General features: G+C 50.4%; 1 protein-coding gene across 5 annotated transcripts in view; it reads left to right on the top strand.

Moving 5' to 3' along the window:
* Positions 1–1,112: 1,112 nt before the first annotated feature.
* The window catches only part of ANKS6 (ankyrin repeat and sterile alpha motif domain containing 6), a 62,234-nt gene continuing 39,493 nt past the window's right edge, over positions 1,113–23,853 (top strand). For 4 of the 5 annotated variants that reach the window (XM_036856380.1, XM_036856379.1, XM_036856377.1 and 1 more), the window contains exons 1-8: positions 1,113–1,492; positions 9,163–9,659; positions 14,587–14,631; positions 15,329–15,533; positions 16,549–16,655; positions 19,056–19,204; positions 20,519–20,717; positions 21,496–21,545. In XM_036856380.1, the coding sequence (XP_036712275.1) occupies positions 1,140–1,492; positions 9,163–9,659; positions 14,587–14,631; positions 15,329–15,533; positions 16,549–16,655; positions 19,056–19,204; positions 20,519–20,717; positions 21,496–21,545 (1,605 nt within the window). In that variant the 5' untranslated portion in view covers positions 1,113–1,139. The remainder of the gene's footprint in view (positions 1,493–9,162; positions 9,660–14,586; positions 14,632–15,328; positions 15,534–16,548; positions 16,656–19,055; positions 19,205–20,518; positions 20,718–21,495; positions 21,546–23,853) is intronic. The other variant, XM_036856378.1, reaches the window with a different exon arrangement.

Raw genomic sequence — 23,853 nt, 5'->3', positions numbered from 1 at the left:
ATTTATTGTTTTAATAACACTCATCACCATCTGACGTACAAGTTACTTACTTGTTTGTGTATTTACAGCCTCTTTCCACTGTCAGGTCCAGGACAGCAGGGATTTTATTTTGTTCCCTGCAGCTTCTCCACAGCCTAAAACAGTGCCTGGCACACAGTATGCACTCAGTAAATACTTGTCGAGAGTAGAAAGAGAATTGGACTAGATGTCAGAAGACCTGGGTCCTAGTCACAGCTCTCTGTGGGCTTTAGCAAAACACATCCTCTTTAAGCCTCAGGTGCCTCCTCTGTAAATTGGGGGTGATCATCTCGGCCCTTCCCCGCGGCTGACAGTACTGCTGTTAAGGATCAAACAGTGCGTCTCAAACTTTAACGTGCCGCAGAATCACCTGGAGGGCTTGCTAAGATACCGGTGGCTGGGCTCCATACTCGGTTTCCTATTCAGTAGGTCTGGGTGGGATGAGAAAATGTGCATTTGTAAAATGTCCCAGATGGTGCTGCTTCAAGAACCACTGACGAAGAGAGATGAAGGTACAGGAGGTGCTTGTAGGCCTAACGCCCGTCCCAGACAAGTATGGTACTGATGGCCCGGCAGGACATTCTGCGAGGACAGAGTGGACGCATCTGTTCCTTAATTCAGTCAACGACCATTTAGGAGGCGCCAGGTTAGTGCCGGGTGCTGGGGGGTCAGCGGCGCGTGCCACAGGCCAGGCCCGTGAGCCCGTGGACTCAGACCCTGGCCCAGTGGTTGGGAGCTCGCAGTGTAAGGAGGGTAGGGGCGGCCGCTCGGACCTCCGCACGCGGCGGGAAGTATCCGGAGCAGCGGGGAGGGCCGCAAGCGGGCGCCGAAAACGCAAAGGCAAACTCGAAACTCGGCGGCGGACGCAGCTCGAAACTTCCCGGAACCCGCTGTCCAGCCCCCGCCTTCGCCCCCGCCCCCGACGCCGGCGATTGAGGCGTGCCCTCGTCCTGGGCGCGCGCCCGGCACACAGTAGGCGCGCGGCCCGGCCCTCCGCACGCGGCCGGCACACAGTAGGCGCGCGGGCGGGCGGAAGGGGGCGCCGGCGCGCGGTATCCGGGGGCGGAGCCGGCGGAGCCGGCTGGGCCAGCGGCGCAGACGGACGCGGGCCGCTGGCCGCGATGGGGGAGGGCGGGCTGCCCCCGGCTTTCCAGCTGCTGCTGCGCGCCTGCGATCAAGGCGACACGGAGACGGCGCGGCGGCTGCTGGAGCCGGGGGCTGCGGAACCGGCGGAGCGCGGCGCGGAGCCCGAGGCGGGCGCGGAGCCGGCGGGGCCCGAGGCGTCCGGGCCCGGGGCGGGGGCGGCGGCCGGAGCGCCGGTGCCCGTAGATTGCTCGGACGAGGCGGGCAACACGGCGCTGCAGTTCGCCGCGGCCGGGGGCCATGAGCAGCTGGTGCGCTTCCTGCTGCGACGCGGCGCCTCGGTCAACAGCCGCAACCACTACGGCTGGAGCGCCCTCATGCAGGCGGCCAGGTGAGGGGTCCGGGGCGCCGGGGGGTCCGGGGTGGTGTCCAGCGGCCCTCGGGGCGCGGGCGGGCTCAGGCGGCCGGACCTGCCCGGCGGTCCCCCGCAGATGCCCCGGGAGATAAAGAGTGAAGGACTGGTTCGAGAGAATTGGAATGGTAAACTTTGAGTAGCTTGGGATACGACGAGAAGTGGACGCTCTTTTTAATAAAGTAAAATCTGAATCTTAGAAACATTGGCCTTTCAAAACACAATCTGGAGACAGCAAATAGAATCTTAGAGACGTAAAACCTTAGTGATGTCCATTTATTACTTCTTGCAACAAGGGTTTTCTAAGAACCTACCTACCAACCCTAGCTTGGCGTTCGGGATGCTGTGGTACCCAGATAAAGTCCCCACTGGAGCAGCTCATATGCCATTGGGTAGGCCAGGTAAAGGAACAGCTTTCACGGGGAAAATTGGGGGAGCTTTTGGAGAGCAGACTCAGTTTCAGGAAGCGGGGGAAGGTTTCTGGTAAAGATGATGTATGTATTCAAGTCGAGACCTAAGGTTACCTAAGAATTGACCTGGACGGAAGAAGTGCAAGGTGGGAATGGGGTGATAGGAGGCCCGTGCAAAGGTTTGGAAGCCAAAGTGAAATAGACATTGGTAGGACTGCTAGAACGATGTTGTGGCTGGAAGGGGCTGGGAGTAGTGGGAGATGAGTCCTCTCTGGAGAGAACGAGGCAGATGCACGGTGGCCAGGCTGCGAAAGGTGAGCTATCCTAAGGACACTGGGAAGTAATGGAAGGTTCTAGGCAGAGCAACTGACAGAATGAGATTTATGTTTGGCAAGATCACTTTCACTGCAGTGTGAGGATGGATTGGAGGGGTGAGCTAGAATCAGAAAGGCTGGTTAGGAGGGGATTGCAGCATTCCAGGAAGAGGTGATGGTGTCCTGGACCAGAGCAGAAATGGCGGCGCGAGAGCAAAGAAATGAGTTTGAGATGTACTCAGGAAGTAGGATGAACCGGACTTGAAACTCTGGTATACAGTGAAGTCTCTCACTCCTGTCAGCCAACTACTTAGGTCCCACCCAGTTTCTTGGAGAAATTCCCCAAGGAGGGAACAGAGGTCATTTGTAATTTTGATGGATATTGCCAAATTGCTCTCCATACAGGTTTATTAGTTTCCTATGGCTGCTGTAACAACTTACTACAAAGCCAGCAGCAATCACATCACTCCAACCCCTGCTTCGTCATCACATCTTCTGCCTCCTTTGCCTCCCTCTTCCACATTTAAAAGACCCTTGTGATTCCACTGAGCCCACCTGGATCATCTCCCCTATCTCAAGGTCAGCTGATTAGCAACCTTAATTCTATCTGCAACCTTAATTTCCCCTTTGCCATGAAACCTAACATATTTACAGGTTCTGGGGATTAGGATGTGGACATCTTTAGGGAGCCCATTATTCTGTTGACCACAGTAGTATTAACCAGTTTACCCTCCTGGCAGCAGTGTATGTGAGTGCCTTTTTTTTCCTGCAGCTTCTCCAACAGAGTATATTATCAAACTTTTGGATTTTTGTGTCTGATGAGTGAAAAATATCTCAGTGTGGCTGTGACTTGCATTTGTCAAATTGAGTGAAACGAAACATCTTTCCATATGTATGAGGCATTTGTTTTTCTAAAAGGCATTGAAATCACAACATTCTTACCCATAATCTTCTCACTGTGACCCGATTATATTTTATTTCTGAGTTCATTTCCAAGTGTTACATGGTTGTTCGAGTTTAATTTGTATTTCTGGAAAATTTTTATTCTGCATTATTTTCGTCGTTAAATTTATCGTTTTCAACTGCTGTGTGATATTCCATCCATGGGCACTACTGTGGTTTGCTTAATCATTCCTTAGCCCTTGGGTATTTATTTCAGTCTGTAAACACACCTAGGTAACGCAGCCCAGTTGTAACACTCGGGCTGCCCATTCACATGGGTAATGCAGTGTTTTATGCACCTATCAGTGTGTTGGGGCTTTTTGTCTTAAGACACTTGATTTCTTGCCCGGAGCAGTCTGGGGTGCCCATAAAACCTTCTGGGCTATGGACCTTACTTCTGAGGTTCCCTGTCTCTCTTAGTGGCCCCATCCACTCTTCCAGGCTTTAAAACTCCAGGTAGGTCCTCAGCCAAGTACCCGTCTGGGCCTTAGCATCTCTCCTTCCCCTCTGCATTAGTCCAGGCCACACATTTATAAGTGGCCTCCCACTGCTCTCTCTTCTTCCAGGTGTGCCTTCTGTAATCCATCCTCTGCAGAGCTTCCAGATCTTTCTGAAATGAATGTTTGGTTGTGCCTCTCCTGTGATAGCTCCCCTAGTCAGAGCCCTTAGCATGGCATTTGAGGCTCTCACATTCGGACCTCTTCCCAAATCCTCTCTTCTCCTTTCCCCCTGGCTTCCTAAATTCAGGCCAAGATGATATCATCCAGGCCTTCTCTTGTGTCTCCCTGCGTGTTCTTTGTTTTTGTTTGTTTGTTTGTTTGTTTGTTTTTTTAATTTTTATTTATTTATTTATTTTTGGCTGTGCTGGGTCTTCGGTTCGTGCGAGGGCTTTCTCTAGTTGCGGCAAGTGGGGGCCACTCTTCATCGCGGTGCGGGGGCCGCTCTTCATCGCGGTGCGCGGGCCTCTCACTATCGCGGCCCCTCCCGTTGCGGGGCACAGGCTCCAGACGCGCAGGCTCAGTAGCTGTGGCTCACGGGCCCAGCCGCTCCGTGGCATGTGGGATCTTCCCAGACCAGGGCTCGAACCCGTGTCCCCTGCATTAGCAGGCAGATTCTCAACCACTGCGCCACCAGGGAAGCCCCTGTTTTTGTTTTTTTAAGTTAACGTTTGTTGAGCATTTACTGTATGCCAAGAATTTCATCTCCACTTCGTGAATGAGAATTTGACATTACAAAATCTGCTCATGAGCATTCAGCTAGTCAGCAGATTTGGGGAGTCCAGCCGCAGAGCCCTCACCATAACCATGTACTGGAAACCTCTTCTTCCCCTTCTCCCCTCAGTGAGTGAAGCCCCCCGCTTCCTCCCAGCTTAGTTTCTTCTGGGAAGCCTGCCATGATATCCCCCCTGTTCTCTGGTCTCTCAGCCCTGAGCAGGCCTCTGCAGTAGTGCCCACCACTCCCACGTTATAGCTGGTCACCTTTGTCAGTGACACCCAAACCTGGCCGCACATCAGAATCATTGGGATGCTTTTCCAAATCAGATTCCTGAGTTCCCTTTCTGGGATTGTGATTCAGAAGACCCAGGGGAGGGACAGGGACTCTGTGTGACAAGAGGCTCCCCAGCGACGATTCTCCCACATGGTAGGTTTGGGAGCCACTGACGCGCACCTAATCTCTGAACTCCCACCTGGAACCGAGGAGCCCTTAGTGAGCCCCAGGGGCCTTGCTGAGTGAGATTTATGTCTGCAGCACCTGGTTTGCTGCAGGGTGTCTCAAAGACCCTGATGACCAATTTTTTTTGCTGTTAACCAAGTCCGGCAGGATGGTCAAAGTCGTCTGATTAATTTCATCTAATGAAATTTGTTAACCTTGATGGGACAGGAGACTCAGAAGAATTAAGCTGAACTCTGCTAACTAATAATTTAACATTTTTAGAGGATTTTCCTTCTTCTCTACAAGTTGGTATTGTAAAAAGAGCTGGAATTTGTGGTCCAAGTGTCCTGACTTTGTCACTTGCAAATCGAAAGGCTCTGGACTAATTATGTTCCTCTTTATTCCTCCATTTATCTTACAGGTGCTATTTTGGAAGCGTTAGCTATGACATACTCTCTAATTTACTATGGTAGAATGTGATAGTCCTATGAGATGATGAGAATTGACTCAACCTGTAGCTGAGCCTAGACAGGGCCTGGGTACTTTAAAATTTATTGTACTCCAGTTTGTGATACTGACCATCTGGACTGTCTGTGCTGGGTTGTGCTCAAGCATTAGCTTGCCTAACCTGCATCAAGAGCTCAGTGTTGAGGAATAATATGTAGGGAGACTTACTAAAGGATACACAGTTTGTCTGACCCTTGGGTCAGGACAGCCAAGTGCATGGCTGTGTGCCGACACGTTCCAGTCTTGCGCTCTTTCTCCTTGAAAGTAGATAGGCCTCAGAGATGGTGCTCCCGGCAGCCACCACTTTCAATGAAGTGGGATACTATTTATCTTCCCAGCTCTCTGTGTTCCAAAGCTCGTCATTGGATCAGGACCATCAGAGGCCCTGTGCCTGGACTGCAGTTTGGTCTCTTGTGAGTGTTTTAGCATCAGAGATGGTTTCATTCATGTTTTTTTTCCTATTCTTAAAATGATAACCTTTGTTGAGCACTTAGTTTGTGTCAAGCACTGTGCTAAGTACTTCAAATGAATTAACTCATTCAGGCCACACAGAATCTGAGGAAGCAGGTACTGTTGCCTTCCCCATTTTATAGATAAAGAATTGAGGCTCAGAGAAGTTAGGTTACTTGCCCAAGGCCACACAGCTAGTAAGAGACAGAGTCAGATTCACACCTAGGCAGGTGCTCCAGAGCCTATGCTCCCAGCCTCTGCTCTCAGCCATGAATCCTGTAACTCACCGTTTTCCTCTCGGTGTTGGCCACAAGGAAGCCACTTGCCAAATTTGCTAAACACTAAAGGGACAGCTTATGTGGTATTTACTTTGGCTCTAATTTCACCCTTGGCTTCCTTACTTTCCTTCTCCTGCCCTTCACTTCTCCGCCTGCTAGCATGGCAGAGCTGGCCTCTCAGCCCAGGGCTTTGAGAGTGGGAGTGTGTGCCAGGTCTTTTGATACAGGTGTTAATTGCTGAAATTAATTGGTAATCGTAGCAGCTGCTCAGAAAGCCCTGAGCTTCCCTATCTTCAGTAATTACCTATTAGAAGCTTAGCATCCACAAAATTATCTCAGCCTTCATTGAATCCTTTTATATTTTCAGCCTAATTGAATGACCTGTTGGGCTACTCATGAGTTCAGAAAGCATTCCAAGTATCAGCATTTCTGCTCAAATTCAGCGCTTTTCCTCCTCTGTGAGTTTGTTATACCAGAAGAAGTGGGGTTTGGGATTTTAGGGTCTAGGCTCAAGTTTTGACTCCATCACTTCCAAACTGAGAGATTCTGGATTATTGCTTTCCATTGTAATCTTCAGTTTCCTCATCTGTGAAATAGGCATTATCAGTTTATCTCAGGGCTTACTAAGATCCAATAGATAAAAACAGGATTTTTATCTGTTATCTGCTGTCAGGGATTATGCTAGATTTTATCTCATGCTTGATGATGAAATAGAGAAATCTTTTTTTTATTTTTTATTTTTTAAATTTTTTTGGCTGCGTTGGTCTTAGTTGTGGCACGTGGGGTCTTTGTTTGCGGCCTGTGGGCTTCTCTCTAGTTGTGGCGTGCTGAGTTTTCTCTCACTAGTTGTGACGTGCAGGGTCCAGAGCGCATGGGCTCTGTAGTTTACGGCACATGGGCTCTCTCGTTGAGGCGCGAGAGCTCAGTAGTTGTGGGGCGCGAGCTTAGTTGCCCCGCGGCATGTGGGACCTTAGTTCCCTGACCAGGGATCGAACTTGCGTCCCCTGCCTTGGAAGGCGGATTCTTTACCACTGGACCACCAGGGAAGTCCCTAAATAGTGTAATCTTTTAAAGTTATCTACTCCAACGGAGGATACACCAGTTCTTCAGCCATTTCTGTTGCCTGTCTGGGGACCAGCCTCTGCGTGGTTATACCAACTGTTCATTCACTCACTCATTCATTTGACAAAATTTACTTAGCTCCGCTGTGGGTCTTGTCCTTGGAGAGCGCACAGTCTAACAGGAAGACACAATTATAGAAGGAGGGCCCAGGTACATCAGTAGGGGTGAGGACAGGGGATTGTGGGTGTTCAAGTGAGGGACACCTGAACTGATGTGGGGAGATGATCTGGAAGCTGCTCAGAGGAGGTGAGATCTGAGCTGAATCCTGCAGCAGGATAACGGGTGTGCTTAGACCCGTAGACAAGGACAGGAGGGTACTCTGGTCAGCAAGGCAGGATGGCAGAGGCATGGGAGGAGTATAACTGCTGAGTGCAGGTGAGCATGGCAGTACAGTGTGGGAGTTGGGAGGAAGTAAGGTTGACAAAGTTGGCAGGCCTTTTCAGGCAGTGGGAAGTGGGAGAGTGGCCATGAGATTTAGGTTTGGGGAATATCATTATGGAGGATGGGCAGGGAGACAGGCTGGGGTTGCAGCTCTCCACATTTTTGCCAGATTCTGTCCACTCTTGGAGAAGAGGCCAGACAGGCCCAGTTCCCCTGTGGCTGGGGAAGCCAGTTCACCAAGCTCTCCCTCTGAGCTCCGCAGGCTGAGTGACCCGGTGCTGTTCAGGTTCACGTCCCAGAAGGTATTTGTAAGTTCAAAACAGAGTTCAACCTTGGCTCTGCCTCCACAGGGAGGAGGGAGGCCCTGGGTTTAGATGAAGCACAAAACCGCTTCCGTAAAGGAGGGGAACGCCACAAGAGATTCATTGGAAAAGCTGCCTCGCAGATGCAGACCTCATGCCGGCATTACGGTCTTGTAAAACCTGGCACCGCTGGCCCCTCTCTTCTTGTTGTTCTTTCCTTTTAGTCCAAGACTCCTTCCAGCTCTGAGCCCAGAAAGATTGCGCCAACCCCAAACGCTGCAAAACAGAACTCTTCTGCCCTCTGGCGGCAGACGAAGGAAGAGATTTTGCTGGGAAAAGGCATCTGTTTTCCTCTTCCTGGTATTAGAGTTGGTGGGTGCGTGTCTGTCTCCCCAGCGTCCCAGCCAGGCAGTCGCTCAAGCTTCCCTGGAGAGGGTCTGGCCCAGATCGGATTCTCAGCCACCAGCAGGGGACATTCCAGCCAGAAGGTGGCAGCAGGCCTCTGGCGAGAGGCGCCCCAGCCCGCCTGTGCTGACCACAGCTACGCCACACTTCTTGGCATGGGGTCCGCTGTCTCATCTCGAAGGACCTTCTGTGCATGTGTGTTTGGGGCTGGGAAGGGTAGACGTGAGTCAGACATGGGCCCTGCCTGTGGGGAATGAGAACACAGTCAGAGAGGGAGCTTACCCAGCTCTGAAGCAGAATCACACGAACTCTCTGCGATGTGGGAAGCAGCGTGGTGTAGGGGAAAGTGGGAGGGCAGCAGGATTCAGACAGACCTGGGTTCTGACCCTGTGACCACCTCTCACCAGCTGGGTGACCTTGGCCTGTTGTGTGATGTAAAATGTTTAAATGATTACAATTATAATAGCTAACATTTATGTGGTGCTTCCTTTGGCCAAGCACTGTTCTAGGTGCTTTATGTATATTTTATATTTATATATATTAACTCATTTAATCCTCCACAGCCCTTGAAGTAGATATAATCATATCCCCATTTTAGAGATGAGGAAATGAAGGCATGAAGAAGCTAAAATTCTTTCTCCAGGTAATGCAGCTAGTGGATGGCAGAGCTGGATTGGAAACTAGACAGGGCAGTGGCTTGCCTTTGTGATGGTGTGTATGCAGGGCCAGCTCAGTGCCTGGCAGCAGAAGAAGGCCTTTGATTATAAGCAGCTATTATAACTTTAATAGTTAACGATTCAATAATTAATAATTAAATAATTACATGAGCTGTCTCCTCATCACTGCCCCATGTTTAGTGTCACTAATTGTCCATCTTCCTGGCAGATTTGGACATGTGAGCGTGGCACACCTCCTTTTGGATCACGGGGCTGATGTCAATGCCCAGAACCGGCTGGGGGCCAGTGTGCTCACTGTGGCCTCTCGGGGTGGCCACCTGGGCGTGGTGAAGCTGCTCCTGGAAGCCGGTGCCTTCGTGGACCATCACAAACCCTCAGGCGAGCAGGCGGGGGACGGCAGGGACGAGCTCCTGGACGTCACAGCCCTGATGGCCGCCATCCAGCATGGACACGAGGCTGTGGTGCGTCTACTGATGGAGTGGGGTGCAGACCCCAACCACGCGGCCCACACTGTGGGCTGGAGCCCGCTGATGCTGTCGGCACTCCTCGGGAGGCTTGGCACGGCCCAGCAGCTGGTGGAGAAGGGGGCCAACCCGGACCACCTCAGTGTGCTGGAGAAGACCGCCTTCGAGGTTGCACTTGACCGCAAGTACAGGGACCTTGCAGACTACCTGGACCCGCTGACCACTGTCAGACCCAAGACAGGTCAGGCTGCGCCACCGCTAAACTACCCCCTCGTCCCGCCGTGGCCTCGCAGAGGACCCCAGATTGTGTTTATAAATTTATTTATTTATTTATTTATTTATTTATTTATTTATTTATTTTTGGCTGTGTTGGGTCTTCGCCTCTGTGCAAGGGCCTTCTCCAGTTGCAGCGAGCGGGGGCCACTCTTCATCGCGGTGCGCGGGTCTCTCACTATCGCGGCCTCTCTTGTTGCAGAGCACAGGCTCCAGACGTGCAGGCTCAGTAATTGTGGCTCACGGGCCCAGTTGCTCCGCGGCATGTGGGATCTTCCCAGACCAGGGCTCGAACCCGTGTCCCCTGCACCGGCAGGCAGATTCTCAACCACTGCGCTACCAGGGAAGCCCCCCAGATTGTGTTTAAATGGCAAACGCCGAGGGGTGCCCAGACAAAAGGGCATGTGGAAATCACAGTTCAGCCTGCGGGGCAGTGGGACTTAAGATGTGCCGTGGGGGAGAATCAGGCAGGGGTGCCTGCCACGTGCAGGTTCCTGGCCCACCCTCCCTCCAGAGAGTGATTTGGTAGCTCTCAGAAGAGCCTGGAAACCTGCACAGCAAGACCCCTCCTTCCTAACCAGATGATTCTGGTGCAGGAGGTTCTGGGATCCTTCTAGAATGGGTCAGCAAACTTCTGTAAAGGACCAGATAATAAATATAGTATTTTAGGCTTTGTGGGCCACACAGTCTCTGTCGTAACCACTCAGTTCTGCTAGAATGAAAGCAGCCTACGTGATATGTCAAGGAGTGGGTGGGGCTGTGACCAGGAAAACTATCATTCTAAAAACAGGCATGGGGTAGTTTTGGCAACCCCTGCTCTAGAACAGTGTGCCTAACCTCAGCTGCCAATGACCAGTCCCCAGAGACTAATTCACATAAAATTTAGCCTACTTTTCAGTTGTGTTTTTTCAACACCTATTACTGTATCCTGTTTCTTTTTTCTTTTTGCCATCTTTCTGGCACTTAAAGAGATGTCTAAACAATCCTTAGCAAATCTGCTACAGGACATATGTTTCAAAACCTCTAGTTCATCATGTGCAGTAGAATCGTGTAATGCAGAGTCACACAGCCTCAATACCCTCTGTCTGTGATGCTGTGATTTCAGTGGCAGGCCTGAGACAGCCTGGGCTGTAAGGCTGGGCTGCAGCATGTGAGCACGTAGGACTGAAAGGTAAAAATTGGAAGAAAAGGTCGTCAGACAGACAGGCTAAAAAGACTTGAAAGTGTTGAAAGGTTTGAACCATCCCAAGAATATGGAGTAGTCCTGTCAATCACTTTGTAAATCAACTACACTTCAATTAAAAAAAAAATTCAAATGGCCAATAGAAAAAAAGTTCCATCAATCAAAAGATGCTGCACATTTGGGAAATGCTTATTAGAAATACACTATCGGGTCAAAAAACTCTGAAATAAACATGTTGAAAAACCCTGTAACAACAGAGAGATGGCGAAAATGAAGAGAACGCCAAACAGAAAGGGAAAAGAAGTAAAGTTTAGGAAAACCTATCTGGAGCCGGGAGACCTCTTTACTTTGTGCAGATTGGACAAGTGAGGTCCAGAGAGGAATAGAGGCTGGTCAAAGGTCACATACCGGTTAGAAGCTGAGTGACACTCAGAAGGTGAGGAAATCCATGGGAAGAGCACGGGGATGTGACTCCGCCCAGTTGCAGCACTTGTAGGGCCTCTGGGAGCTGGGCACGCTTGTAACTCTCTCTGAGCCTTCCTTTGCCTCTTGTGTAAAATGGGGTTAATGACAACCACCAGGTGGTCATGAGCAGAAAATAAGCTGGCCTCTGGGGTGTGAGCCCTTGGGCTAGAATGTAATAGCAGTTCAGTGTTAGGTCCTGGGGAAGAGTTACAGTTGGAAGGTAGGGCTCCAGCCTCACACAGGGTATTTTCCTTGACGCAAGGCTGCTGCCTTCCTTTAAAGGCTTTGGTTCCGTTTGTCTCTGTAGCCAAGATCGGGAAGGGAACTGCCTTCTCACGTCCCTGCTGTGCCAATAGGCAGACTCTTACCTCGCCCCCCCCGGGGAGGTTGGCTTCAGCCATGTTGCAGGTGAGGGAGATCAGGCAACCCGCTCAAGGCCTCCACCCTAGAAGTCGACAGTCTAGAACTTGCACCCTGCCTGTAGCCACTGAGCTGTGCCTCTTGTACTGCTTATTCTCCTCCTTCCTCAGATTTCCCCCAGCCGGCGTTCTGGGGTCTTAGCTCCCCACGTGCCTCCTTAGGGACTGCCCTGGCACCCTGGGAAGGCGATGCCCTCATCTCCTCAAGGTGCGGTGGGGCAGACACAGTGGTGGGCGTGCCCAAGGTCACCCTCTACCAGGATCCACCCAGCCTTGCCCGTGCTGGCCAAGGGACCTTGGACCAGCTGCCTACGTTCTCTAAGCTTCTGTTTCGTCATCCATAAGTGGGGGACGGGAATACCCCCTGCCTCACAGGACTGCTGTGAGGATCAGGTGAGGTCATCTCAGCCCAGAGGGAGCGCTTGAGAGATGCTGGCAGCTGCCTCACCCCTGTTACTGTAGTCATCCTATTTGATGGGACCGGGTCATGGTTACGAGCAGACTTCCCCGTCGAGCAGACCTGGGTTTGAGGCTCAGCTCTCCCACTTTGTGGCTGGGCGGCCTTGTTTTCATTGTCCCTCCAGGACTCCAGTGTCCTCTTTCATAAAACAGCCATAATAAATGCACTTACCTTGTGAGGTCCTATGAGCTGTGGTAAGATAATGCCTGTAAAATACATACCCCAGTGCCTGGCACATAAGAGCAGTGAGTGGAAGCTACCAAAATGGATTTTTATTGACCATTCATTCATTCCGTTACTCTGCAAGTATTTGAGTGCCTACTATGTACCAGGCACTGTTCTAGGCACCAGCAAACAAATCAGACCTAATCCCTGCCCTTGAGGACGTTGGCCTCTGTAGGCGAGACAGCCAAGAAACAGGAAATAAGCATATTAAATAAAATAAGTTACATAGTACAGTAGGTGGAAGTACCATGGTGGGGAAGAAAAAAAACAGGGGCGAGGTGGAGGGTGTGGGAGCAGTGGAGTTGGGACGATACAGGCCACCGTATGAAATAGGGCTGTTGGGTGGCCCCCTTGAGGTGAGAGTTCAGCCTACTTGCAGGAGCTGAGGAAGTGCTCCATGCGGCCTCTCAGGGAAGAGCCTTTGGGTAGGACAGCAGCAAGGGCAAAGGCTGTGTTACTAATAATGACAGATTATTAAATGAATAACGTTAGGCCCCAGCTTTTTTTGTGAGATGCCAGGAAATCCACCCCCCACCGGGGCCTTGGAGATCCCCAGCTCTCTCCCTTGCATTAGCTGCAGGACAGGATATCTTTGAGGCTGTAACTGTCATTGTGACACCCTCCCCACCCCCACTGTGGTTGTTCCTTGGGCTATGGAAGGGTCCCTGGAGTTGCTCTGATATTGATGCAAAAACTGGAGCCTGGAGTGAGGAAAGGACCAGCCCAGGGTCACTGGGCATCAGGCACAGCTTCCTGGGGTAAGACTAGACTGTCAGTGATTCACTTGTACCAGAAGGTTGCTTAGCAACCAACACTAGGGCCAGGTGACACACGCTTTTCTGTCAAAGGGTCTTGGCATGAGAAGGCCCTGGCCCACAGCAAATCAGACTCTTAAACACTTAAAGGAACGAGACATATTTTTTTAAACCAAAATACAGAATCATTTCTTAATAGTATTTCAAAGGCAAAATTAGACACTTGGTTCCATGGCCCTGTGTATACTTCCTTATAAGAGCCCTGGAGTTAACTAGTACCTTTTCTGGGGTGGGTGCTGGTCACTAGGAAAGATAATAAAAATTGCCCTTTTTTTTAGAATAGAGCCTAAGAATTTCTGAAGCATATTCCCATCTATATTATCCACCCCCACAACCACCACATGGTCCCCATGTTAGTGTGTTGTCCCCACATTAATGATGAGGAGACAGATCTCTCTGGAAACATGCATTCAGATTCGGGTACTCTGACTCCAGACTCCGTGCTCCTTGTGCCACGCTGCACCTTCCTCCCAGCTGCCGGAGGGGGCTGATCTGGGATTTGGCCCAGAGTCACAGGTTTCCTCCTGCAGCTGCTGCATGCCCCCGGAGTTAGTCAAAGGAAGTCCTACATGTGCACACCAGCGAAGAGCCTGGTCATGAGGATGGATGCTTTCTGACAGGGAGGAGCAGGGTACCCGCTAGCCCAAGCTTCGAGGAAGATGACAGAGAGCAGGTGAGGGAGGGGCTAGCCCTGGGTGGGCACAGCAAGGCCCAGCACGGAGACATCAGCTGGGCAGTCGCCTGCTGGGAGCTGCATCTGCAAGTCTGGGGTAGGGGTGACTTTCATAATCATTCAGATGGCTGCTTATTTGGGAAGGAAAGCAAATATTAGCATTGGCTCTTCTGGTGGCCACGACCATGACCTCCTCTGGGATTAGCTGCTCAGTGTCTCAGGGGTCCTCTGCTCTGGAATTACCTCATGGTTGTACATTTAGTTTTTAGAATAAAAGAATCATTGTTTCTTTTTAAAATCTTCATAGGAATCCAGATTTTCCCAAGACTATACTTTTCTGTTCTATCTGAGAAAGGCCATCCCAAAGTTTGGAATGCCTAAAAATGGCTGCTTTATGAGTTGTGGGTTCGGGAAATGGTCTGCTCATTCATGTTTTCTTGGCCAGATGACCTCCCACAGTCTGTGTCTGAAGCATTTTCAGACACTTTGACAATAGCCCTTCCAGAAAGTCTGCTGGAGTCATCTCAGGTCTCTGATTAGACTGCTTTTGAGAAGCAGATCATTTTTAAAGCTAGGCTGGGTCGTTACACCCTTGTGACTTTTCTGTTGTTTCAGACCTTTCCGTGGTTAACTTGTAAAATCTTTGTTTACCCAGATGAGGAGAAAAGGCGACCTGATATTTTCCATGCACTGAAAATGGGTAAGCGCTTTAGAAAATCTTTTTTGGATATTTAAGAATACAGTGCTATTTTTTTCCAACCTAATTAATATTTATAGTCCTTTTCAAGGCCACCCAGAGTATTTGAGAAAGAAACAGGCATTTTGTTGTTTCCTGACTCTAGTTTCACCCAGGGAGTTTCAGACCCTGGAGTCTGGTAGTCATGCTGTTTTACACACAGATTCCAGACTGCTCTCTCAGGCCCCCTCTGCCTCTCTGGCTAAACCCTGTGGCTATGTCCTGGCTTTTACTTACCTCTAAAATGCCTGGCTGCCCACCTACCCACTCCACTCTCTTTGTAATGAAGGGCTGTTTAGCCTAATATTGCCTCTCCTGAAATAGACCCCCACCTCCAGGAAGCTCGCCCTTATCCTCACCTCTCAGGAAGACCTGAGCTCTCCTTCTGCGTGCACATTGCCCTTCATCACCATTCTTTTAAGATATCAATAACATTTCTCTCTTTTGGTAAAGCTGTTTGTGTGCTTGCCTCCATCCCTCGTAGACGGAAGGATTTGAGAGTGCGGGCTACCTCTGACTCATCTTTGTAGCCCCTGCGATGCCCAGTAGCCCAGTGCAGAGGCTGGCTTAGCACATCTGTTACGTGAAACCACTGGGTAAATAATCCTGCGGTACCAGGCCCACGGATCACCAGGACTTCTGCTTCTGCTTCTGTTTGCAGGAAACTTCCAGCTGGTCAAAGAGATTGCCGATGAAGACCCCAACCACGTGAACCTGGTTAACGGGGATGGGGCGACCCCACTGATGCTGGCAGCTGTCATGGGGCAGCTGCCTCTGGTGCAGCTACTGGTTGAGAGGCATGCTGACGTGGACAAGCAGGACAGCGTGCATGGCTGGACGGCCCTCATGCAGGCCACCTACCACGGGTCAGTGCCAGCTCCACTCCCTCAGTGGGGAGGCTAAGATGTCCCAGGCTGAAATAGGGTTCCTGATGGGTTTCTGGTACCAAGATGCTACAGATAAGCCCCCCAATTATGAAGATGTTGAGGCACTCAAAAAAGACTAAAAGCCACGCAGGCTCAGTCTATCCTGCATTCCTACCCTTTGTGTCCAGATTTCCTGTTGCCTTGGCACACAATTTCACCTGTGGCCATGAGAAACCATGCAGAAGGAAGGTTTTATACTGAAAGATAAGTTTCTGTGGGTTGGTTTCAGTTGAGTGAACAGATTAGTTCTTTTGGAGTTTCACGTTGATGTATATAGCAGCCCGTCTATTGCCCCTGTTGGGAATGAACATCGGCCATTTGTACCACTGGCTTCTCGTCTGATGGTGAGGCTTGTCCTAGCCCTCGTTTTGAATAGGCGTCAGCGTTGACTGGTGCTTCTGTATCCCTTCTCATCCAGTCATCCCTCTGCCCTCCTGGATGCCTCCTCCTTGGGGTGGGCTTGACCAAGAGGCAGGGATCTGCATACAGCCTTATACCTGCTCAGTGATCTGATTCCTGATTAGAGGCTCCACCCTTGTCCTGCTTCAGGTGATCAGAGCAGTCTCCTGCGTCCTTTTGAAGTGGTTTCTTTCCTCATTTGATAGGCCTCAGACTTCCACATCAAACACCCTGGCCTGCGGGAGGCTTCACGTTTCAGCTGCAGGAATCCTGATTTGGGGCTGGAGGGGCAGGGCCTGCATGTGGTCCTGGGGGCCAGTACTTTTGGGGCAGAGCCCTTGGTTTTTGTTTTGATTGTGGAAGGAGCACTCAGGCTTTGATTTCTGTCATGGCTGCCCACAGTGTAGGGAACAAGGGCTGGGAGACACAGCTCTCCAAGCCCTTTTACAGGTGCAGAGATGCTGCTGTAGTTAAAGCCACCACTCATGTTGCCCAGAAGCAAGGCCGTGCTTTCCCTTTCAGTGGGTCTCACTCTGGCTTTTTCTGTCTTCCACAGGAACAAGGAGATTGTCAAATATCTGCTAAACCAAGGAGCTGATGTCACTCTTCGTGCAAAAAACGGGTACACGGCCTTTGACCTAGTGATGCTGCTGAGTGATCCTGGTGGGTTGTTTCTGGAAAAGAGTTTTAAGCCTGCCGGGTTCTCTGGCTGGAAATCGAGATAATCACCTGTGATTAAGCACTTGCTTATTCAAGGGGGAAGCCACTCTCAAACTCCCAGAGCTCCCCACACAGCCTCAGGCAAGTCTTCGCTCCTCCCAAGGAGGGCGGAGCTGGGACCAGGTAGTCCCTGAGGCCTCTCTCGGCTCCAGCGTTCTGGGAGTGTCCAGGAGGGAAGGCCTTGGCAGTCCGCACAAATCCTAGATTGGTATTTGTGCTCCCAGCCAGAACCTGATTGACTCAGGAGGAAACAGGCCCCTCTCACGAGCAGAATCAGACGAAGCAGTGACCCCCGTGGCTTAATTGTGTAGGTGGAGGCTCCAGGTCAAGGGTCCTGTGCTGGAGGTGTCGCCATTACTAAGCCCCCAGCTGGCACTTCAGACCCTCCCCCACTTTGACAGGCCTTCCTCTGGGACCTGGGGCTTCCAATTAGCCAGCTCAGGGGGCAGGGTCTGTCTTACCCATTGTCTCTCTTGTGACCCCCGAGTTTCAGCCCAGAGCGGGAGAAGCTGGGAGGCCCTCCTGGCCCACATGCTCTGAGCCCTGAGCCGGATTCTAACCAGCTGGCGGTGGAGGGGAGGACTTTGCCTCCTCAGTGTCCGGTGGAGGGACTCCTGCGGCCTCCCTTAGCTGTGGAGGTGGCAGGCCGAGTGCCATTCCTCACCGCCAGCATCACCTCCCTCACCACCCTCCCCTCCTGCGGGCCCCACGCATCAAAGATATGTGCTGGTCCTGTTGTATCCTGGAAGAGCAGGGAGGGAAGCAGAGCTTCTCGTCTGCTTGTAGAGGGGAGGGGCCCGGAGTCTGGGAAGACTTGAGCCCTGCTAGAGAGGTAGGGCCCTCCACCCAAGTGCAGTGATCTCGCTCCTCACGCGCCTAGGGTTCACATCATTCGGAATCAGTCTCCCGGGGACCCCGGGCTCCTCGCACACACGCTTTCCTCTGAAAGACTCGTCTCTTTCCCTGTGTCTCTTCCCGCCCCACCCCTTCTCCCCCACTCCCTTTACCAATAAAACAATCTACCCCAATGGATTTTTTTTTTTCCTAGTGGGTTTAAAAATGAAGTTTTTGGGGCTTCCTTGGTGGCGCAGTGGTTGAGAATCTGCCTGCCAATGCAGGGGACACGGGTTCGAGCCCTGGTCTGGGAGGATCCCACATGCCGCGGAGCGGCTGGGCCCGTGGGCCACAGCTGCTGAGCCTGCGCGTCTGGAGCCTGTGCTCCGCAACGGGAGAGGCCGCGACGGTGAGAGGCCCGTGCACCGCGATGAAGGGTGGCCCCCGCTTGCCGCAACTGGAGAGAGCCCTTGCACAGAAACGGAGACCCAACACAGCCAAAAATAAATAAATAAATAAATAAAAATTAAAAAAAAAAAAAAAAAAAAAAAGAAAAAAAAAAAAAAATGAAGTTTTTGCCTGAAATTTTCAAAGAAACACATGCTTATTATTGAACACTTGGAGAGAAAAAAAGGAAACAGTCATCAAGAGAAAAGCATATTAATAGTTGGTAGTATTTTCTTCTCAGTCCTGTTTGTTGTTTTTTCAATAGCCTAGTTGAGTTAATAATAACTAATACTACTTAACCTTTCTTAAGCACTTACTGTATGTTAGGAACTACCTCAAATCCTCCAGATACCTTTATGTGGTGATACTAATGTCACCTCTTAATCTACCTGCAGTTACATGGCCAGGGAGGAACAGAGGCAGAATTCAAACCTCGGTCATCTGGCTGTAGAGCCTGTACTTTTTTTTTTTTAAACAACAGCTGTTTTATTTTACTTATTATTTGTTTTTAATAAATTTATTTATTTATTTTTGGCTGCGTTGGGTCTTCGTTGCTGTGCACAGGCTTTCTCTATTTGCAGCAAGTGGTCTTCGTTGCGGTGCATGGGCTTCTCATTGCAGTGGCTTCTCTTGTTGCGGAGCACAGGCTCTAGGCACGCGGGCTTCAGTAGTTGTGGTGCACGGGCTTAGTTGCTCTGCGACATATGGGATCTTCCTGGACCAGGGCTCGAGCCCGTGTCCCCTGCATTGGCAGGCGGATTCTTAACCACCGCGTCACCACGGAAGTCCCGAGCCTGTACTTTTTTAAACCCACCACCCCTCTGCCTTTCTGGTAGGACAGGACTTCTGGCTTTTATTTCTGGTTAAGTGGGTTAAACCCTGCTCACCTGTTTGCCACCTTTTGAAGAGCCAGTGGAGAGGCAGGGACGCCTTGATCCTGGAGTAACACAGGCTCTGGAGCTGTGGTGCTGAGTTCTCAGGCTGATGGGGGTCATCTTGGGCCCCCACCCCATGGCCCGACAGACATATTTGCAGGTAAAATGCTGCCTTTTGTGTCCATAGACACGGAACTTGTTCGACTGCTGGCATCTGTCTGCATGCAGGTGAATAAAGACAAAGGCCGGCCCAGCCACTCACCAACCCTGCCCCACTCGAAGGTCCGACAGCCCTGGAGTGTCCCAGTGCTGCCTGATGACAAAGGCGGACTTAAGGTTTGCCTTTTCTTGTCTTAAATGGCGTCAGAGAGCCAGGCCAGAATGGGTGAAGGGGGGAGATGCTTGCTGCTTCCTTGTTACCCAGGGCTGGTGTAGGCTGGGGTGGGGGGCCCAGTAGGGTCAGGAGGTAAGCTGAAGGTGAACAATAGGGAACGGTGGGGACCAGGGAAAACTGGGGTGATCGTAACCACTTAGTGGCCTTAGTCGCTGCTTTGCAAGTATGTGGGTCCATGTTGCCACATGCTCCCATCTTTTTCAGGAGAAACTAGAAACCCAGATTTTGATGCAGAGACACAATTTGTAAATGTAGGGAATTTAAACATTTTTTTTGCATGATGTAGTACTGAGCTGGCCAACCTTGAACACCTCTTCTTCCAGGCCATCTGTCTGTGGCCTGTGCTTTAGTGTGGAAAGTATTTGCTGATTGCACCATTCTAGGATCTCCCTGCGGTCCACAGGCCCCCGTCAGCTTCTTCTAGAAGCCTCAAAACCAAGCTCCAGTTGCCTATTTCTAAACTCCAAGCTGAATGTTTCTCTTTGAATTTCTTATCCTCACAGCCCTGCTCTGCTTGTTGGAAATCAAAATTATTTTTTCCCTTGTCCTGGCTGGGGTTCCAGCACCTTCTCAGATCTGCAGACTTAGCATTCTTCTCATGTTCATCACTCACTCAGGCCCCTGGATTCTTCCTCACAGTGTTGTTTGCATAGATCTCTTCATTCCTGCCTCACTGCCATCTCTGTAGGCCAGGCCCTCACAGCCTCCCTTTGACGCTGTGCCAGTAACCTCTGAGCTATCGTGGGGTTATGTAGACACCCTAGGGGTGGCACCTGTCCTCTCTTTAGGTGGGAAGGCATCAGCTACAGGAGCAGATGGTCCAGGCCTTGGTGTGGACACCCTGACACCTCTCACACTGTTACTGGAATAGGGGGAAGGAGGTTATGCAGTAATAGATGTTAAGGTGTTTGGCATTGCCTCTGTGTCCATCTGTCTGTCCCTGTTTGACTGTAAGACATTGAGCAAGTTGACATCCCTGGGTCTGTGTTTCTCTATCTGTGCAATAAGGAGATTGATTAGAAGAGGGTTAGCAAATAGGGTTCACTGCCAACTCCAGCCTATTGGAAAGGCCCCCTAAGGGCTGGGTCAGGAAGGATTTAGAGAGAACCATGGCTTTTGGGAAAGGGTGCTATGGTTGATTGGTAATGCCTGCAGTGGGCCCAGGAGGGGGTAGGGGAAGCACGTGTGGAGTGTGGTCACCGTCCCTGGGCTAGGTGTTCTTGGGGCATGACCTCTGCTCTGCACTTCCTTGGCAGTCCTGGTGGAACCGAATGTCCAATCGGTTCCGGAAGCTCAAACTGATGCAGACACTGCCCCGTGGGCTGTCCAGCAACCAGCCATTGCCTTTCTGTGATGAGCCAGAGCCAGCACTGGACTCCACAATGAGGGCCCCCCCCGCAGACAAGACAAGCCGCTCTGGGCTCCCCGATGTGACCCCCACGACCAAAGACAATGGTAAGAAGAAGTTGCATGTGTAGTAGAATTTCCAAAATAGTCAAACCCTGAACCTTTTTGCCCTCATCCTCTTCCCTTTGTCCCACCTCCTGGGCTGATGCCAGAGGTGAGATGCTGTTGGAATGTGACACTGGGGCAGAGTGGCTGGTCTGGCAAAGAAGGGACATAACTGTTGTTAGTGTGGTAGAATGGGGAAGCTGGTGGCACGAGTCCCAGGCTCCTGTCCCATATGCCCTGTTGAGAGACCACTGGCCAGTCACTGCCTCTCTCTTGCCTTCGATCGGTGATTTTCCCACCTGCCGAATGTGATTGGTCTTGCACCGACAGTGTTTTGAAATAGAGTGAATTACCAGGGTTGGGCTGGGGTTAGTGAGCTCCCCACCACTGGAGGTATTCAACAGATTGGATGACTTTGCCAGGGCACTGAAGGAGATTCCCACACTGGTTGGGACGTCAGTTAGATCAGATCCCTTCTAACAGTCAGACTTCCCACACCCAGACTAGATCCTTTGGCACCACTGTTTGAGACAGACTATTGAGCTGGAGGTACCACTGTCTGACCCAGCATGACAGTGGTTTATGGAAAAGCTGAAAACACACTCTAAGATACCTTTTAAGTGCTTTCCTTCTATTCAGATATAGAATACCAATTATTATTAAATATTTAATCACTCAGGAGAATTGGTTTTCCAGGATGAAGGCTGACCTGGTCACTTGTCTTCATGACGTGAACTCTTTGCGGGGGGGTCATTTCAGGAAACCTCTATTTGTTTCTCAGGTCCTGGGAGCACAAGAGGAGAAAAGGAAGATGTGTTATTGACAACCATGGTGAGTGTGGGGCTTTTCTAAAAGCATTTCAGGTCTCTACCAATCATTAGGGGATTGATTTCTAAGTAGGGATGTAGACGTTTGTCTTTCTCTGTGGTGGTTACAGATGGGGTTGATATCAAAATGTGTAACGGTGGGTATATCTCTGGCACCGAGAAATCAGGACAGATGCCAGCCCTGAATTGCAGGTAAGGCTGTGCTGGTGCTTAGCAGCCAGAGGTAATCCCCGATCATGTTCTCAGGGAGGCAGTACTGAGGACAGGGGCCTTGTAGGGATAGGAATTGATGGGTGACATTGAACTCACCCTTTTGGTTATGGAAAGCCAAGGAGAGAGGATTCAAAGAGGAGGGTGTGTTTCCAGCCTGAGAGAGGCCTCAGTTTCCTCATCTATAACTTAGAGATGTATCAGGATTAGGTTCAGCTATGAGTAACAGAAAATCCCCAAATAACTGGCATAAATATATGACAGCATCACATTTCTGTCAAGTAAGTGAAGTTCAAGACTAGTTCATTGTTCCATAGAGTTTGGGACCTAGGTTCCTTTTACCTGTTGGTCTCCCAGCCATGGCTACTACTACCAAGGTCACCTTTTGGTCCAAGATGGCTGCCAGAGCTCTGTCCATTACTACCTCACTCCAGCTGACAGGAAAGATGAGGGGAGAAGAGGTGACCATAGGCACATGCCAGGTGTCTTTAAAGAAGTTTCCTGGAAACTCACATATCACTTTTGCTTACATTAAATGGGCCAGAATTTAGTCACATGGCCTATTCACACTGCACAGGAGGCTGGGAAATGAAGTCTTTGTTCCAAGTGGTCGTGTGCTCATCTAAATATCAGGTGTGTCTGCTGAGGAAGATATCGAGGATGGACATTAGGTGATAGCTAGCCTTCTCTACTTAGGGGATGCTATCTCTCATGGTTGTGGTTTTTAAATGAGATCATCCCCAGGAAGTTCTTAACATAGTGGCTGGCCCAGAATGAGCTCTCATTTATCTACTGTGTGACCTTGGACATGTTACCTCACTTCTCTGGGCTTCATTTCTCTTCTCTGAAGTGAGAGTCTCCTGGTTGGAGTTGGGCTCAAGTCCGTTTAGCTCTGAGGCCCTAATCTGGAGGCTGGCCAGGAGAGGGCAGTATTGGAGAGAAGAAGGGAGCAGAGGAGCCCCTAAAAGGCTAAGCTGCCCCAGGACCTGCGGAGCCCTGACCAGGATCTGCCCGCTCTGCCCTGCTGTGTAATAGGTGTAAATTGGTGTCTGCACACTGACTGTGGGACTTGTACCGCCCAACATTTGATAATGTTATTAAATAGCAATAATTACTTTCAGTATGAAGACAGAAATGCTGTTATTGAAATTTTGGAAGATGCAGTAAAGTATAAAGAAAAATAAAATTGCCCTTGATCACAAATCCAGATATAATCATGATTGACATTTTGTGGCATATATCTTTTGAGTATTTTTCCTAATCATTTTTTCACATCTGTGAATATGATATCGTGTTATATATAGTAAACAAATACTTAACACAGCACTAAGTATGTACCAGCCAAATGCTTATTAAGTATTTGCAGCACTTTATATATATTCACTCACTTAATATCCCCAACAACCATGCCAGATCAGGCACTGTTATCTTCCCCATATTGTGCTGAACCTGGTGTATTAACAATTTGTCATGACCATCTTTTCTGTGTCAGAAACACTCTTTGGTCCCGTCACATCCAATGGCTGCAGGATGAACATTCCATCATGGGACTGTGCCCTCATCTCTTTATCTAAGACTGACCTGCTGGACTTTGGGGTTCCTAGTTTTTCATTGTTTTAACAGCTCTGATGAATACCCTTAAGCAGATGAGGTTGTCGAGGTCCAGAGGGGACAGCCCTTATTCACAGACTCTCAGAAAAGCGGGACAGAGCCAGGGTGGGAACCCAGGATGCCCACCCTCCCATCTTGTTGCTCTCCTGTCCCACCTCCTCATGCCCTCTAGAGGGCACCAATGTGCCTGCCTGCCCCGTGGCAGATGGAGGATGGCCACGGTGCTCTGCTGAGTGGGCGTTTGCAACCATCCTTGCGGAGGTGCCCACCTGCCTGGCCCCCGAGGCAGGTTTAGCTGTGGTATGCCCTTCCCTGCAAAGCACCATCTGGCACCAAGTTCACTGTCTTTTCTTAATTAAAGTTAGCTTGGACTGTGTGAAAGCTTTTCGTTGACAATCCACCAGTCATCATTGTGTGGATTTTATACTGACCCCAAATCACATTTTCAAAACTTAAATTGCAGTTTAAAATGTCAACAGTGGGAGGTGTGG

This window comes from Balaenoptera musculus, chromosome 6 (assembly GCF_009873245.2).
Source record: "Balaenoptera musculus isolate JJ_BM4_2016_0621 chromosome 6, mBalMus1.pri.v3, whole genome shotgun sequence".
Lineage (NCBI taxonomy): Eukaryota > Metazoa > Chordata > Mammalia > Artiodactyla > Balaenopteridae > Balaenoptera > Balaenoptera musculus.
Note: the sequence above shows the minus strand (reverse complement) of the source record. Positions and strands in the feature narration are given on the sequence as shown.